This window comes from Botryllus schlosseri, chromosome 14 (genome assembly GCF_051294905.1).
Source record: "Botryllus schlosseri isolate E-star chromosome 14, Bs_hap1, whole genome shotgun sequence".
NCBI lineage: Eukaryota > Metazoa > Chordata > Ascidiacea > Stolidobranchia > Styelidae > Botryllus > Botryllus schlosseri.
In genome coordinates, this window is record NC_137249.1 from 9,430,322 (window position 1) to 9,448,148 (window position 17,827).

At 40.1% G+C, this 17,827-nt stretch overlaps 2 protein-coding genes across 2 annotated transcripts; one reads left to right on the top strand and one right to left on the bottom strand.

Moving 5' to 3' along the window:
* Positions 1-44: 44 nt before the first annotated feature.
* On the bottom strand, positions 45-5,342 carry LOC145455572 (uncharacterized). The gene is made up of 4 exons (XM_080333558.1): positions 4,903-5,342; positions 3,030-3,188; positions 1,536-1,743; positions 45-1,164 (listed from the first exon to the last, which is right to left on the bottom strand). The coding sequence occupies exons 1-4, from the start codon at positions 5,097-5,099 to the stop codon at positions 511-513; spliced, it is 1,218 nt and encodes a 405-aa protein (XP_080189684.1). The 5' UTR covers positions 5,100-5,342; the 3' UTR covers positions 45-510.
* A 194-nt stretch (positions 5,343-5,536) lies between these two features.
* On the top strand, positions 5,537-9,987 carry LOC145455575 (uncharacterized). The gene is made up of 2 exons (XM_080333560.1): positions 5,537-6,781; positions 8,661-9,987. The coding sequence occupies exons 1-2, from the start codon at positions 5,996-5,998 to the stop codon at positions 8,808-8,810; spliced, it is 936 nt and encodes a 311-aa protein (XP_080189686.1). The 5' UTR covers positions 5,537-5,995; the 3' UTR covers positions 8,811-9,987.
* Positions 9,988-17,827: the final 7,840 nt, after the last annotated feature.

Here is a 17,827-nt window from a genome sequence, read left to right on the forward strand (position 1 = left end):
CCAAAATATGGTAACCCTAGACCCCCAAGTAATCAAATAATTAATACAAATTGTCAAAGACTTTTAGTGTCGGTCAGAAACGATACTAAATCTTTTGGCTGTCTGTTTTAGAACGCTTCTTCCAGATAAATACAATAGCTTATGAATTTAAAAATGTATAGATCTATCACGGCAGTAATTACGTAAATGATTTAGCAACGTAGAAGGTAGAATCCTAATAATCATGTACGCGCCGAAGCGCCATCGCATGATGTATGTTCGCGAAAATGGCCAGATTCTACTATTTTCAAGTAAAAATTGGGGGATACGGTAGGTGTTTGCCAGTCTTCCGAATTGTTTCGACACTTTTCAGTCTTTACAAGGTACCACTGTGTTAACGGGAAACAGCACTACAGAAATTTTCTCGTCTTTGGCGATTCGAGAGAGAGAGAGAGAGAGAGAGAGAGTCTTTATTCTGCAATCGTAACGAAACGCAAAAAATAATAAACGTTAGACGTCTTTTGAAGGCGGTCACGACAAATTACATATCTCCGGATACTTCGGCTTGTGGCACTCCAAATACGAATACTTCTCGCGTTTCCCGTCGCATTTGCTATCGCTGATATAAAATTTCGTCTCCTCCGGCCCACCGCCCCTCTCCACGGCGGCCCGTCCGAACAGGCTGCCGTGCGTAAGAAATTTTGCGTCGCACATCCCGATCAGAAAGAACTCCGCAATCGTTTTGTGTAGCTTCTCGCGAACCACGTCCTCTCTCGATTCTGCGCGCGAAACGTGCATCACGTGGATGGCAGAGTCGTTCAGAGTGACTACCTCGAGGCTAAAATCTCCGGAATGTCGCCGCAAATCCGCGATCGCGTTTTGCTTGGTCTGGTCGTGGTCTGAAGTGACAAATACAACAAATTTGACCATGCGGTCGCCCGCTCTTTTCTGGTATTGCTCCGCGTAGTTTCGGAAGCACGAGACGAAAATCTTTTCGTCGCCCGGCGACAGGAACTGATTGTATTCGCCGATCCCGGTACGCATCACCACTGCTACCTTGTGGAGGATTTGATCGTCCGGTAGTTCGGCGTCGCTGAACGGGCCGTCACGGACGGTCCTTATAATTTTTTCGACTTTTTTCGCAGGTTGCAAAAAGTAATCGTTGATGCTTTGATAATCGGTGTGCTGTGAATAATATAAAATGATACCAAGGTTTTAGAACCAAGGTTTAGACTGCGACTTTTCGCGTACCTCTTCTCGATGCTGTGTGATGCATCAGTAATATAGTCGTATTTGTAAAGCATATGTCAGTTTTGACTTCGCCTTTATTGCTATGCGACAGCACAATAGCATAACTAATATATCTATCACTTTATGACTAGTCATTACCGGATTTGAACTTGGTTTTGTTTATGTTATGAATGGAATTATGGATTACGAAATTTCATTTCCGCTCAACTCCGCCCATACACCATTCGACACACGGTCGATTCTAGTATATTGTGGATGATTGTTGGCGACGTCGTGCTATTTATGAAACGGTGTAGCCAACTCACGAAATCCCAACGTTCCGCATCTTTTGTTAATGGATGATTGGTTGTGATATGACCGTGCAAAAACGAGGAAGGGTCATCTTCCAGTGGACAGATGAGCGGTTTTCCCGATTTCGTCTTCATCTTGACAACCTCTTGATAGTTGTAACGAAATGGCAATGACTTGAACATCACAGACCACGGGTACGGCTTCCAGTCGATGAAAAACAGCCTGTTAGGGTTCAGTAGGGTAAATTGTTGAGTTTCAAGCAGTACTGTGTTGTGCAGATACAGTTAGTTGTGCTGTTTGGTTGCCATCGTGGCTATAGCAGGACATTTGGTAAGTCATCAATAGTCGCCATAGTTACGCTATCCGACAAGAAAGAGTATAACTTGTCGATGTTTCATGCAAGAGGTTTGCTTAACTTTTACAATCATATAATGATATCGGATCTGATATAATGTGCAATTGTATGAACGAAAATTGCTGAGAGACATTGCACTACTGAAGACATAGAGAGGTATAGACGGAGGGTTGCATTTAAAGCAAACGGCGCTTTAATACATTTTATTTATTGCATGTTTTAAACAGTGTTTTGAAAAAAATACCATTTAAAAACAACAACATTTTTTTCAAAAAGTTGTAAATGACGCCATAATTGTGTAAATTAGTGTTACCATATTTTGGAATATGGATTGGAGGACACTGTTATCAAATCATAAAAGTTAGTTTACCGAAATTGAAAACAGCTGATTTTGTTATTTCTACTGGAAATCTTGCTGTGTTGACTAAAAAGAATAGGTCCTCACTTTGGCTAGACTACCGAATTTCCCGCCTTTAACGTTACTTTTGTTGTGTTGACTAAAAAAAGGTCATTCTTCAGATCTTACTCTCGCGTAACCCGGCATCTATCTTTCAGGCAGAAATTTAACGTCTTACGTGGTCTTTCAGGGCCTTTTAGGCTGAAAAGGAGGGCAAATTCTCTTAAAGCAGGGCGTATGGTAACCCTGTAAATACTAAACATGTAGTATGAGCCTACGGACGATTTACACCCGATTTTGTCGACGTAGATGGTTGGAAGCCTCGAAATCGTCATCGGTTCAACAGTTATGACATGTAGTTTTAAATCATTGGTACTGAATGGATGTTCTTCCGATGATATGACCCCGACCGAAAAAATGATGCATTACAATGTAGACCTGGTCAGAGATATTTTCGGCTCGTTTAAGAAGGTCGGAAGCCTTTTTCGAAAAAAGAGCCATATTCAACCTATATTTTCAATTGTCAATGTCATTCGACTGTGACGTCACATATAATAAAACAACAACAACAAAAAGTAACAATAAAATATGGGGCATGTTTGAAACATGATTGTTTTAAATTGATTTTTGTTTTAAATTCAACTCGATGTATACACGAAACGCACGAGTATGAAATCAGCACAATGAGAACATCTCCTTCTGGTAGCGTCAGCGCGTGAAGATTTATGGTGGTCCGATGGGGATGGGGTTGCTCACCTTCCTGATCTCAGTGCATATAAATATCCGGTGGTTAACGCTCCTATGCTGTCGCCGAGACCGGCATTGGGCGTGAACACAACTGTCTTCTTAGACTTGCACGGTATTTCGTCGTTTTGAAGAGCGCTTTCGTGCCAATTGCTATACTTTTCCGCCAAGCTGTATATGAAGATATGAGATATCTATAAGACTGCGTTTGCATAATTGAAACTTTACTAGGCGAATAATATTCACCATATTCACTAAAGTAACCATAATACATATATAACACAGTTCCGTGCGATGGAGACGTTCGGTGTTCCAAAACGTGGCCGTCTGCCCTCCATCATAGGTCACGGAGCGAGTTCAAGCAAGCCTGATTACTGATTAACTTCGTTATGATCATATTTAGGTGGTTCAAAGTTAAGCTAGGGTTTCGCATCGGAGAATTTCTTTTACAAGAGCATTTGCGACAAAAATAACTGGAATCCGGTATTTTTCAATGTCAACGACTATATTCGTACCGTTTGACCCGAGATACAAACTATAATTTACGAAATATCTAGCGATGATATCGTCGAATCGGTCCAAAAGAACGAAGTGCTGGATATGGATATGCAAGGCAGAGGTGGTCAAAGTAGTCAAGAAAGCTACTCCAGTAGAAGTAGCGACGAAAAAAATCTACTCAGGTACGAGTAGAAGTAGTACTTTTGAAAGCAATCTAAAACTACTTCAAGTAGGCTAGAAGTAGGATTATTGACTGGCTTTAAATCATTTCTAAAACATGTCTAACTCTCGAAATAATCGGAGACCACTTTTCCAGATTAGGACACGCTGTGTGTTGCTAGATGGCGAAACGGAAGTTCGAAACGTTTTGATGAGCCGTATTTACTGTGATGAAACATATGTCATATGGGCGACAACGCGGTGTGAACTGAACCACACAACCCGCTTATACTTCAATTATATTCACAGATACTTTTGTGAGAACACTGTCACCCCATAGCTACTTTGCGCGAAGCGCGACGAAAATTCTAGGTTTTACTTGACTTTGATTATTGAAAATTAAAAGCAATTACTGCAAGTATTGGAAAACTACTTGAGTAGGCCTACTTCGAAAAAGTACTTCATTACTGACCAGCTCTGATGGAAGGGAATGTATTGGAATTCATTAGAAGCTTTAGTCATAACTAAACTAATACGCACGTTTGATATAACTCTGGGACTTATACAACGTGATACCAGAAACTATCATATAACCCACGAGAACCTACAGAAAACTTGGTTTCAAATTTTTTTATACGCAGAACGGACTCTTGGAGTTGTATGTGTTGTATTAGTAGAATTATTCTGCGTCTTATTTATAATTTTATTTTTAAGTTTTACGCTCGATCTGCTCCTCGTATGACGTGTTTCAACATGATGTAGTGTCATGCATTTTCTAAACATCCCTCTATGACGACATTATACATGTTATGATAGTGAAAAGCACCATTAAATATATATGGCGCGTCTTTATAATACCATTTCTCGATTCGCGTTCTGTCTTCGTGCACTTTATCATGATAAATTTCGTGCGTCAAGCCTTGATTACTGTGATTGCAGTTCTGCTGAGATCCTTGGTAGTACTATACAACCATTTATCTTCGTAATAGTTGCGCGACTACGGAAATATCGTCTCTCTACATGTGATTGGAAGAAATGTCGCCTCGGCATGGAGAAGCAAGAAATTTGTTTACATTATGTCGGGTTTGTCTCAAAAAAAGTGTATATTAACCCGACCGTCAGCAATACCACATAACAAAAACTATAGCCTGTAGCTGAATATTACGGATCCACGAATAGCTACCAGATTGTGATTGCAGTCCCTAGAGCTCCATAAACATCAGCCTACCGGTCGAAAGCAATCCATTTATCTTTGCTTGTTACACGGAACGGCAACCACGCGTCTCTTGAATTTTGATCGCCGATTGTCGAAGAACAGTCGGCTCCATCCTCACAAACGGGATTATCGTCACACTGACACGATACTGCCAACAATAGCAGATATAAAACAAAGCAATTTCTTCTGCTGAAGCAAAACCCAGCCATCTTTGCCAACTCTTCTCTGACGCTGAACCTCTCGCGGTCAGCTGGTGACTCGGCAGTCGATTGCAAATCTGAGGCTGCTCTAAATATCAGTTCGTTGCTCGCGATAGTATGTTGTGAGTCGTGACTGCAGTGTAGTTAGTAACTGTGGCCACGTTATTAGGAAATACCCTAAGGGTGTTGTGGAATCTTTATAGCGTAACCGTATCAGGAAAGCCAGTAATCTTATAGCTCGGCGACCTTAATTGTCCCGTATGGCCCGGTATGGGTTATTCCTTTGCTTTAGTGGCATAACGCTAGTAACTTTACCCGATCACGGTTACGGAACCATTGAATTCACCAAACAGCTTAAATGTTGTCTTCACTTATCATGTCTATACGTCTATACTACACTACCAGCTACAGTTTTACTTGAGACCTGACAGAGCCTCGATATTTTGAATCTTGCAGCAATGTTTTTCTAATATGTATTAACCATTTTAGGTAGATGGTCTCGGTTCGATATTGTGGTGAGTGGTTTACACGAATAGCTACACAAAATCTATAATATTTCGTAAAATATGGGCGGTTCGATGAGTGCTGCATTGCTGTCGCCAAATAGCAAATTGCGCAGTGAGGATTTGGGTAATGCTGGTCATTTGCATAGTCAAGCGATTTCTAGAGTGAAATAGATTTGGCATGGATACCGGTATATTGTTTGTTGCGATATTGAGGTTTTGTACCTCAAGATACGATACCTATTTGTAGAATTAGTTCTAGGTTTATGCGGGATTGTCGACAATGGGGAGCCTCTGACATCATTGTCAATCTTGGCCGAATTTCTATCCACATAATAATGGACCTATACATGTCTTGTATTACTCATCACCCCCTCTTACACCCGTATATGATCACCCGTCATGCTTTTACTTGTCATTGCTTTGGAAAATAATGCATCTTTACTATCACTTAAACAGGTTGTTGTTTTCAAAAATATGTTACTGAACCAGTTGTCAAATAGACTGGTGAAGATAAACTGTTGTTCTGTGCATGACGGAATTACCGGATTTACTCAATATAGTTGCTGTAACACTGGGATTCAAGTGCGCCATGCGTCCAACAGCAGTAATGGCGGGCTCGGAAGAAAAGGAATTGTTGTGATACTTCCGTGGCTTAACGCGCCAAAACCAGCCATCAAAAAGTATGAAGATTTGTACCAACGACACGGCTTGCAATCGCTCGTATATCAAGCCAATCTGAAAGACTTCATCTTTCCGAAATCGGGCCTTCAAAGAAGCGCAGTAATTTTGGACAGTTTGATGATGATGTCGGAAAGTGGAAATGATCATGCGAAAATTGTAATCCACTCGTCTTCAGTGGGTTGCTATTTCTACGCTCTGATGCTTCATCAAATGAAAAATCATCCAGAAACATATCAAATCGTCCGTGACTCTATTGCAGCTCAAGTGTGCGATAGTCCTGTTGTCGGAACGTTGAATGAAATGGCATATGGTGTGGGTAAAATGCTCAGCCCAAAATCGCAATTGTTAGCCAGTCTCTATAGCAGACTCTGTTTGATGTACTTTTCTTTTGCCAAAGACACCGTTTCATTGTACGATGAATTGATTGACACGTTCAAGCATCATGCGCCATCAGCACCTTCAATGATATGCGCTGCAGAAGATGATCCCATGCAAATACCACAGGTTAATTCCTCAACTCATTGCTTTCTACTTTTTATTTTTACTATTTGTTAATAGAGTTGTCTCTAATTCTTAGTTATTTCCAGTGTCTCACATTCATAATACTATCCTCCACCCACCCACTCACGGAGATGGTCATTGACAACTAGGCTAATTCTACTAAGTTCCACTTTTACTATCGGTACAACAGTTTTTTATGATTTACATATTGTTCAACTTATAGATTCCAGTGTTTGGATCAAGTCACTACCTTCCAGTCACGAGTCATTTCGAGTCATTGCACATTTCGACTCGAGTCAAGTCAAGTCACTCGATTTTTGGAGGTGACTCGAGTCAAGTCATGAGTCAAGTCACAATTCAAGTCAAGTTGCCTTTTCGGAGTATGAGGCATGATTAGTGATTACGTCATTGCATTTTGCTAGCGGTCTGAAATACAGATTGAGTGTTCATTGATGTTGAACCGATGAACGAATATAGAGTTGAATATATACATACACACAAGAAGGCGCTGTATCGCTAAACTACGCAAGTAATTGCATAGCCTCAGTTCATAGTTTCCAGCCAAAATAGAGAATAGAGAAACGAATTGATAAGATGCCATGCATTACCCATTTACAAATTGATATGATACAATCCGAGCTTGCGCCAATGGTTGAGGACTATATAAACTATATTCGAACTCAACTACAATAAAACAAGTGGATTGGTCAAGGTAAAATCAGAGAACAGAAATAGACATTTTGCTCATTTATTACAGCACTACTAGTCTACGGCAACGTAACCTGTAAGCTTCGATTACTTCGTTTGCGGTCAATTTATTTGTGAGAGAGCAATGGAGGCTCGGTGAAACGCACGGTCATTGAATGATTGGTCGCTCTCACGGGTTCCACCAGCGTTTCGCAAACAGTCCGAACATATGCAAGATACAGTGATTTTATCGACACTGATGACTTGAAATTGACTCTTGAATTTTGTCCAAGTCGCGAGTCAATCCACATTTCTGATACGCCGAGTCAAGTCAAGTCATTTTGTCAAAGTTGCTCAAGTCAAGTCATACGAAAAAGGTGACTCGAGTCATCCCAGCACTGATAGATTCGCATCGCTTGAAACATGAGTGAAATTGCGACCAAAACCGTATGATGCAGATTTTATAGGACAGCAACATAATTGTTAAACTTACACCTATATTCATTGTGTCCCAAGTCATTTTGTGTTTGTCATAAAGAGGCATCTAGCAATTTTACAAAACTCCGCCGCTGATTGACCAACAAAATTATGTCATGCGACGCCTTATCCTAAGCTACTTTTGAAGCTTATGACTTTAGTACTTATCAAATCTGTCAATTTTGACTTGATCACATCAATAGTTATTATGCAATTTTTTAATTAGGTAGAAATTTATGACTTTACTTCTACTTGTACTTGAGTACCAGCAACGACTACTGTAACTGCTTCTGAGCAATGTCCATCAACTTGAATACTTTTCTTAGTGTTATATTCTGGTCTAGATTATGATTTGCTTCACTTTTATTCATGAAGATGATGCTGGTAACAGAAATAAAAATCAGCTAATGAGAAATAAGTAAGCATACCATATCGAAGATTTTGAGAATTTACCTAAAGGACTGAACTGATTAATTCCTTTTTTGCATATAAAAAAAAGCTGAAACTCGTCAGATAATTGAAATTAGATTCACAAGTGCGGATGTTCAATATACACTCCTGTGTTGCGACAGCTATCGGCAGTAATTGAAAATTCATTCAGTCTTTTGTCTCAGGATTAGATGCGATCGTATACCTTCAAATGATTGATGTTCTATTTTTGTGGCAATTGTCAACATCGCCATTGTATTTTCATTGTCATACCGTTGCACCCTTACAGGCCTATCAAGAATTACACACATCATGGGAAAAGAGAAGCACAGTTACCGAAAAGAAATGGAAGCAGTCACAACATGCACAAAATTTGAGATACCATCCTGAGGAGTATGAAAAGATGGTGAAAGAACTCTTGAAAGACGCGAAGATTTAACACTGTGCTCTGCGTATATTTTGTTCCTATCACAAAGCCATGTGGCACCCTGACATGAGGTGCGTGAATTGTTCAGCGTGCCTAATGAATGCAAATTTGCCCAACTCTGATATCGAAATATTGAAACCATAATACACAAGATAACTCGCACATCACCACTATCATAAATAATTCTGAAATGTTTGGTTATCTCATTTCATTGTCGTGGATTTCTAAACGTCACATTTTTGCATCACAGTTTGCCATATTGTTCAGGGTCAAGACTTTGGATACAATGATAGATTAGCTAGGTAATGGATGAATGACAATGTGTTACGTTTTAAAAGCACTTTCTGCATCTAGTCAAAACGTTAACGAAATTGCAACTTTTGATAGTTGTCCAGAATTTATTTACAAATTCTACATCTTCTTTTTACGAATGAGTTATACTTCTTGCCAGTAACAGTATTTCTTATGATAATAAATATTTTATAAATACTGTCAACATTGTTTCTACTGTGAAGTTCCCAAGAATGACGCATTTGCATCTCTTCTCCGTTTTCATCATGTTTGTATGTGGTGTAGTTGCTAATCATGGTTGCTATTACGATGCCATTTAGATATCTGCTTCAGTGTTTACCCTCCAAACCAAAGATGAGCGGATTTGGAATTTCTATGTCCTAATCCGAAGCTTCAAATCCTAATCCAGAACTTTTGCATATTAAAGTCCATGTCCAATCCTAATCCGATTCCAACTTGAAATTCAGAAAAAAGGCTATTTATGCAAGGGAGGAATTGGGAATTTTTCTTTCACAGCCAGCAATTCTCTTGATTTTCGATAACTTGGCACATGGCTGCACCTCTCATGCTCATTGGCACCGAGTGTACCATAAGTACATTAATAACTGATCTGAATAAAGTTTGTCGCCATTCGCCACACGACATATCAATCTCCCCCAAAAATCGGTAAATCCAATCCAAATCCTAATCCTTTCAGAAGAAAATCTCTAATCCTAATCCAATCCAAATCCTGGTTTTTCAAAACCTAATCCTAATCCATGCTCATCTCTGAAACCAGGGCAGACACAGCACTTCGTCAGCCCCCCTAAACGTCGGTCTTTGGGCCCCCATAGGTAGATAAACAAAACTTCTGGGGAGCTTCGCTTCTAACATTATCTCAAGAATCAGAGAAGTCAAAGTATTCAGCATTGCTACTCAAGTAGAAGTAATTGTAACCAGAGGTGGTCAAAGTAGTCAAGAAAGCTACTCAAGTAGAAGTAGAAGTAGCGACGAAAAAAATCTACTCAAGTACGAGTAGAAGTACGTATTACATAAGCAACCTAAAACTACTTGAAGTAGAATTGACTGACTTTAAATCTACTCAAGTAAGTAGTTGTGAAAACGATCATAATTCGTTCGCATGGATTGTCAAGAGGTGCAAATTGAGCTATGCGGAAGGTGCCGAGCTTGATTCATATTGATGCATACCAGAAGGTATTCAATTTTCGACAGCATAAGCATTCGTCCGCATCATGGGATGAAAATGATAGTATTGATATGGAAATGCGATATTAATCCTCTGCTTATTCGAACAGCACGTTTTAGAAAATATCATGGTATGGCGCACTCCCTCATATTACAAGGCCCGTAGTTTAGTCGAAGAGCAATACGGAGAAATTGTATAGGATATGGCGTAAACACTTTGCGCGATTAGTAAACGTGAATAAAAAATATGGTGGATCGTAAAATGCTATATTGTGTTGCTTTACAGGGTTGTAATAACTCGAGTCATTTTCTCAAAATACGGAAATGACTCGACTCGAGTCAATCTGTGTATTGACTCGACTTGGACTCGAGTCAGTGCGCATGACTCGAACCACGTCATATGACTCGAGACTCAGACGGCCAAGACCTACATTTCATTGTAATTTCGAAGAATAGTAAAATTACCAGACTATTGGGATTTTGTCTATCAGTACTGGTAATTGCAAATGCGGCCATAAACTACTAAAAGTGAGGAAATTTAGTAAATTATAAATGCGAACCATTCGATATCAACAAACAGAGTTATAAAAAGTTGGCTTAACAAGACTTTAACTGGAAACTGAGCAATCAACACAATGACTTGGACTCGGACTCGAGTCATAATACCATGACTCGGACTCAACCCTCTGCTCAGTGACTTGGACTCGGACTTGACTCGGTGGTGAATTGAAAATGATTCGACTTGACTCGAGTCAAAACTATAAAATTGAGATCGACTTGTGACTTGGTTACAACCCCGTTGCTTTATTTCCGGAAATTAAAGGCATTACACTTGCTTTTATACTTCAATATGTATGTTATCCAGACAAAAGAACTGATATTAATTAGCACTCAAGGTATATGATACTGGGAATAAAAAGTGAAATATAAATACTACTTCTAAAAGCGGAAAATGTATTTCATGTCTTTAAAACAGAAAGTTTCAAAGGTGGTATGGTAAAACAGCTCTAAAACTAAAAAAAAAGTCAGAGTCCACTTTTCCAGATTAGGACACGCCATGGACTGCTAGATGACGATATGATAAGTAAATGCTAGATTGCGAAACATCAGTTTCAAACGTTATGATGAGCCATACATCCTGTGATGAAATATTTCATATGGGCGAAGAACGACGCCAATATGAACGGAACCACGCCAACCCGCTACCTAAATTATATTCACCGATACTTTCGTGAAATCATACTGGTTACTTCGTATTCACTGAGCGCGAATAAAATTCTGGGCTTTACTAAACTTTTATGAAAATTAAATGTTTATATTTCGCGAAAACAGCTCCGAAATTCCTCAGGCTATCTTCCTGATTGAAGGAATAAAATACTTCTACTCGACAAACTGAAAATAGCCAAAAGTAAGTAAGTAGATCACAAAATATTACGAAGTAGATGTAGCGATAATCATATATACTTGAGTACCAGAAGTAGAGGGAAACTACTTGAGTACTTCGAAAAAGTAGAAGTAGGGGAGATGTGGTACCGATGGATCACTGGGACCGAAAATGCTTAAAAAATACTCCATGATAATTCCATGATTACACTCCGTGAATTTGTCTACAGTTGCATGCTGGCAGAATCTTTTTTCACATGCAAAAAAATTCGACCTGCGTGAGTTAATGGGGTCTGTGATGAATGATTTACGTTTTAGGGGGTGTAAAGTTAATTTGGATCGACATTTGCATTTTTCTATATCACCTTTCAGACTAACAAACCCGCCATAATTTTTGATGTGAAGTTTGGGGCTTGTATCAGGTTATATAATGGCACATATTTTTTCAATCAATACCATCCTTGAGTTGACTATTTTCAAGTCAATTACAATATTTATGGGGTGGGGGACCTATGGTACCATGTCCAAATCAAGCAAAATAGATGGACCAACTAATCACTTACCAACAGAAACTCGACTACATATATATAGGCTGTAAATCGTAGTCAAGTGTGGTGTTTTATCGCTATTACGAGGTATTTGAAAGTCAAAATGTCGATTTTCAGGTAATGTGTATGTGGCAATAATTTTGTAAATTTTAGCGTAAATCAAAATAAGATTTTATGCCAACATTTGAGTTGACATAATCTATTTTATTCTTGAAGGTCGCGACGAAACATTCTTCATTGACTTGCTATAGCTATAGCTTAGCTTCTAGTACACAACAAAACAAATGAACAAATTTGAGTTTTTGAGCGTACGTCTCATAGGTCCCATGGTCGTGTGCCTTTGGAACCACCGGGTGGGGACCGATGACACGTTCGAGCAACAAATTTTAAACGTTTATAAATATTTTTTGAAAAGGCGGATATTCATGTATATGTCTGCGATAAGTAGAGCTTGTATCGAAGTGTTGAGACAGCAAAAGATCTGCTATTCTCGGCTGAAGATTTGAGGGCCAGAGATCATTTTGCAATTTTTGATCCATCGGTACCACATCTCCCCTACTTCGTTACTGACCACCTCTGATTGTAACTCCATAAATTTCTACTCAGTTACTACTAGGGATGGTGTGAACATAGTGTACTATATGGTGTCGACACAAGCAAATCGCTTTTTCTATGCGCTTCGGTACAAGCGAGCACACACCATCCTTTCCTTGACTTGTAAGGGGAGGACTAGGTCCACAGAATGTATTAGGGCCCTACCAATTTTCGCGCAATATCCGCCGGTCCGCGGACCGGCGGTTGAGAACCACTGATGTAGATAGCATATTCGGAATGAAGCAACCCCGTGTGTCACCAGCAGTGTACGCACAACTTCAGTGTTGTCAGCCAACAACTGCTGCTGTCGAACGTTCTTTCTCTATTCTCGTCAAGCTACTTAATTAGTACGGACAGACACTTTCTACCCGAGAATGTAGGAAAGTATCTTTCGTTGTACTACAACAAATTTTAATTGTTTCTACTATAATACGTGATGCAACTACTGGAATTCTTCATACGGCCAGATTTCGGTAAAATACTAGTTTTTTTCATTAACAATTTTTCAGTTTTTAAGCCAAAAACGTGTTTTCAGGCCAAACTACTGCGTAAGCACAGACAGTTCCAACCAGAAATAGCGTAGTGGTAACGATAAGTGCCTACTAAGCCGGTGGACCGGCTTCGATTCCCATCGGAGGTTCATCTGGGCTCCTCTTCGCCCAGAAAAAAGACCCGAAGAAAGAAAGCACTCACAAGAAATGGAAAGAACATCCTCCTATCTGTTCATTACATCGCATTGTACATTGACATCTGATGAAAATTATAACCATCGATTGTTGTTGTTTTTGTGACAAGTTACAAGATTACCAACAACTGATTAGGGTAATAATTTCGTCACCAAAGTGGAGTATGATGATATGGCATCTCACCTACGGCAATTTGTTGCGATTGACCAAAAATGCTGGAATTAGTCAAGAGCAGGGGTGGCCAACCTGCGGCCGTAGAAGGAAATTTGTGCGACCGTGGACAAGTAATTCAATTAGTATGTGTTGCCGGCCGTCGACGTGCAATTTGAATTTACGAATTAATTCCCGATTTCGTGATAGATTTTAATAAATCTTGAAATTTTCTTCGCGCTCCGCGCAATTCAACATAGCTTCATTTTTCGATTTTAATAGTACGGCCCTTTGAAATTAGAGCACCACATTACATATTCGAACAGCAGAGGAAAATGATACGCCCCATATAGAAATACCAATTCGGAATAGTGTAATCCTCACTATACCGACAATCCTGATGGGAGGTTAAGAAATAACGGCATGCATCAAAGTGACTAATAACAATTGGCCCACCCGAACACGCAACATCATTTATAACTTGCCCTGAATTTTCGAAAACACCCCCTCCATCAACTCAACCGGTTAATCTAATCACATCCATTGGCTGAAAAAGGATAAATGCTTGATAGTAATGTGGAAAACAACTAATATCAGTCACGAAGTTCATAGTAATTCTTGAAAAATTTTCGCGCTTAGTGCTACATTGTACACGCCCATAGCATGACCAGTAGCCTAGCATTTCGGTGCGTATAGCAAGCCTATATGATTAAATAGATTACTCCGGAGTTCACCAGAGATGGACATAGACACTCTAATACGGGAATTTATTGGCGTACAGTTGGTTCATTACGACTATGCCCTGGAATGCGGCCGTATAGGCTACATGGGTAGTCGAAATGCGGCCGTGAATGGCAAAAAGGTAGGCCACCCCTGGTCAAGAGTGACCTAACAATGGGAAAACGGGAGTTTCCGTTCCATGGTCCCATTCGAAAGTCATAAAAAAGAAAATCCTCAACAGGAATAAGAGACCTTATTCAATGTATTCGACTCAATATTGCGATATTAATGATTTTGAATTCCACTCGAATTCCGGTAGGAGCTGCATCGCCACAGAAACCCCCACTAGAGCCACGGCTGATATAGATTCACCAAAAACCGTCTTGGCGTAAATTATTTTTTCAGTTTCAGCAAAATTTTAAAGAAAAGGTATGGACACTAGACAGTAGGGATGATGTGAACGTCAGGTTCACGTTCGCGTTCTGTGTGTGAACCTCGGAAATTTAGATGTTCACGTTCACAAACGAACCTTGGTAGGTTCTGCACTGTGAACCTTTTTCATATATTACAATTTTCACTTCATTATAACATCTTCGGATGAAAGTTATTGTATTTCAACTGCAGACACTCTTATATGCATGGCGCTGGCAGCATAAAAAAAATCAAGACAATCTCAAAAATTTTACGTGCTTTGTTACAAAGATTTGCTCGAAATACCCAGCTTCCCGCCAGTGAATATTGAGTGACTCTCTGCTGTCAGCCTGACCCGCAATTACACAACATCAAGAGCAAAATACACTACATAGGTAGTCAGCGAATGATGCTTATTGAACCAATCAATGAAATTCATATCGCTCAAATCTAGCAGGCGTACCAGGTCGATCTTGACTTCATATGTTTACTCGAGTCAAGTCAAGTCAAGTCACGAGTCAAATCACAATTCAAGTCAAATTGAATTTCCGAAGTATAAGTGATGATTCAAAGTCAATTACGTTTTGCCAGCTGTGTGAAAGACAGAATAATTGATCATTTATCTTGTATCAATAACGAATAGCCTACCTAATTAAATATGCATGCAAAAACACGATGTATTCCTCACGCACACGTAGAGCTGTTAATAAAATACGCGAGGAACTGTAATGCTACATGCTGCAGTCAGTTATTATCAGTCAAAATATAGGACCTATAATACGAAGCTTCGAGAAGTTGAAACAAATTGATATGCATGGTGGTACAATAGCCTACACTACCCATCTACACATCCGTGAGAATATAATCACACGAACTATATTTGTTCGATTTAAATCATACAAGAGGGTTGGTAAATGTGAGCACTGCGCAACGTAAGCATTGAGCCGACTAAGAAACAGAGACATTGCTATTTAGAATAATCTTCTATTACTACTTCGACAGCGTAAGCTGTGATCGTTTAGTTTGCGGTCAATTTATTTGTGATCTAACAATGGAGGATAGTGTAACGCAGGTTTAGTGAATGACTGGTTGCTCTTATCTCGAACAATCCAAACATACACAAGATACAGTGATTTATTCGACACCGTTTACTTGATGACTTGAAATTGATTCGTAAATTTTGCCCCGAGTCACGAGTCAATGCACATTTTTGAAGCTCCGAGTCAAGTCAAGTCAAGTCATTTTTCCTAAGTGACTCGAGTCAAGTTAAGTCATACGAAAAAGTTGACTCGAGTCATCCCAACACTGTTATTATGCAAAAGAGATTTGTTGGTTTATATCAGGGGCGGGCAACTTCTCCAGTCGGCGGGCCGGATATAGGAAAATTAAGTACTTGGCGGGCTGGATTGCTGAATCGACACATTATTCGCCCATTTATCCAAATACACAAGGAATAAATCATTTCATTAAATATCATCATCACCAATGATGATGATGATGATGATATTTAATGAATGTATTTTAACGACAGTAATGTCACTTCAAAGCCATTTCTCGCCGATAATGACGAGGATATAATGTGGATTTGAGAACAGCATTGTCATACAGGCGCCGCCATGTCTGCTTCTCTCTGATCATACATCTCTGATTAACTATATGGTGTGGACACAAGCAAATCTCACGGCTCAGTGAAATTGGTCTACGTCACACTTTCCATTTGGTCAAAGGCAATTTGACGGTAGTTTTTGACCGACTTGCCGAGCAGCAAATTTCATAAAACGGGTATCAATCGAAAGCTACCGCGGTGCTGGTTGCGAAAATATAAATTCTATTCTGCTCGAGGTTCTGGAACCCCCAAAATAAGCCTTGAATGTTGCATTGTGACGGAGTTTCGTATTGTGACGCAGCCATGCCGTCTGAGCAGCTTAGGAGCAAGCGCGCACGAGAGTTAGAGTATGAATGCTGAATCGGTTGCGCAGCAATGGCCAATACGCATGCGGTTTACTCTGCTCCTCACCTGCTCCCAGACGGCATGGTTGCGTCACAATACCAAACTCCGTTACAATGCAACATTCGAAGCTGATTTTGGGGGTTCCAGGACCACGAGCAGAATAGAATTTATATTTTCGCAATTAGTACCGCGGTAGCTTTCGATTAATACCCGTTTTATCAATTTTCATGCTTGGCAAGCCGGTCAAAAATTACCGCCACATTGCCTTTGACCAAAGGGAAAGTGCGACGTAGACCTATTTCACTAAGCCGTGAGATTTGCTTGTGTACACACCTTATAGGACACTACGCTGTGCTCAATCAACTCACGGCTCAATCCGTAATTAATATTTCAAGGTGTTCGATAAGCCCGGTACCCCAAATTTACCAACATATCAATTCATTAGGGCTGAGTAGGTGATGAGATAGCGTCGTTGTTCATCCATGTGGCCTATTTTATCTCGATAATAAATTCATGCGGACCACGGCATCTACGAAATTTGAAAAGTGGCCCGCGACCCGTTTTGAGTTGGCGTCCCCTGGCATAAGCGGTGTCTTACAAAAGCCTACAAGTGTGCCGTGCTACAAGTCGGCGGTTACGGAATCAAAACTTATAAATATCGGTCTGGTGTAAATGACCATTGTAGTCTACCAACACCATGATTTCCACAAACGATATTAGGGTTGAGTACATCGTAAGTGCCGATAATGCAAGTCTTCTCGCTTCGACGAACTTACGTGCAAGCTCCACTCGCACGCTGCGCATACAAATAACATACAGTCACTAAAATTTGAGGAAGAAGCAAGTAGCGGGGTATCTCGGCAGACTGTAGCCGCGGGCCACATTATAATATAAGACGGAAAACTGTCCGCGGGCCGGACAAAATCCCTTCGCGGGCCGGATCCGGCCCGCGGGCCGTATGTTGCCCACCCCTGGTTTATATCATATAGGCCTGGAAGCTGAGCGGGCCTTGCAGGAAGCTAACTTTATATAGTATCCGCTTTATTTCGGCTAGGGAAAAATTACCGATATTTCGGAACGGAATAGCATCATGTCGAGTTCTTTTTCGGC

Excerpts from the sequence above, each read along its gene's own strand:
- LOC145455572 (XM_080333558.1), bottom strand. The coding sequence starts at position 5,099 with ATGGCTGGGTTTTGCTTCAGCAGAAGAAATTGCTTTGTTTTATATCTG. Across the intron at positions 3,189-4,902 it reads AAATGGATTGCTTTCGACCG|CTTGGCGGAAAAGTATAGCA; the intron begins GTAGGCTGATGT and ends CTTCATATACAG. Across the intron at positions 1,744-3,029 it reads TATGCACTGAGATCAGGAAG|GCTGTTTTTCATCGACTGGA; the intron begins GTGAGCAACCCC and ends GAACCCTAACAG.
- LOC145455575 (XM_080333560.1), top strand. The coding sequence starts at position 5,996 with ATGCTTTTACTTGTCATTGCTTTGGAAAATAATGCATCTTTACTATCA. Across the intron at positions 6,782-8,660 it reads ATCCCATGCAAATACCACAG|GCCTATCAAGAATTACACAC; the intron begins GTTAATTCCTCA and ends GCACCCTTACAG.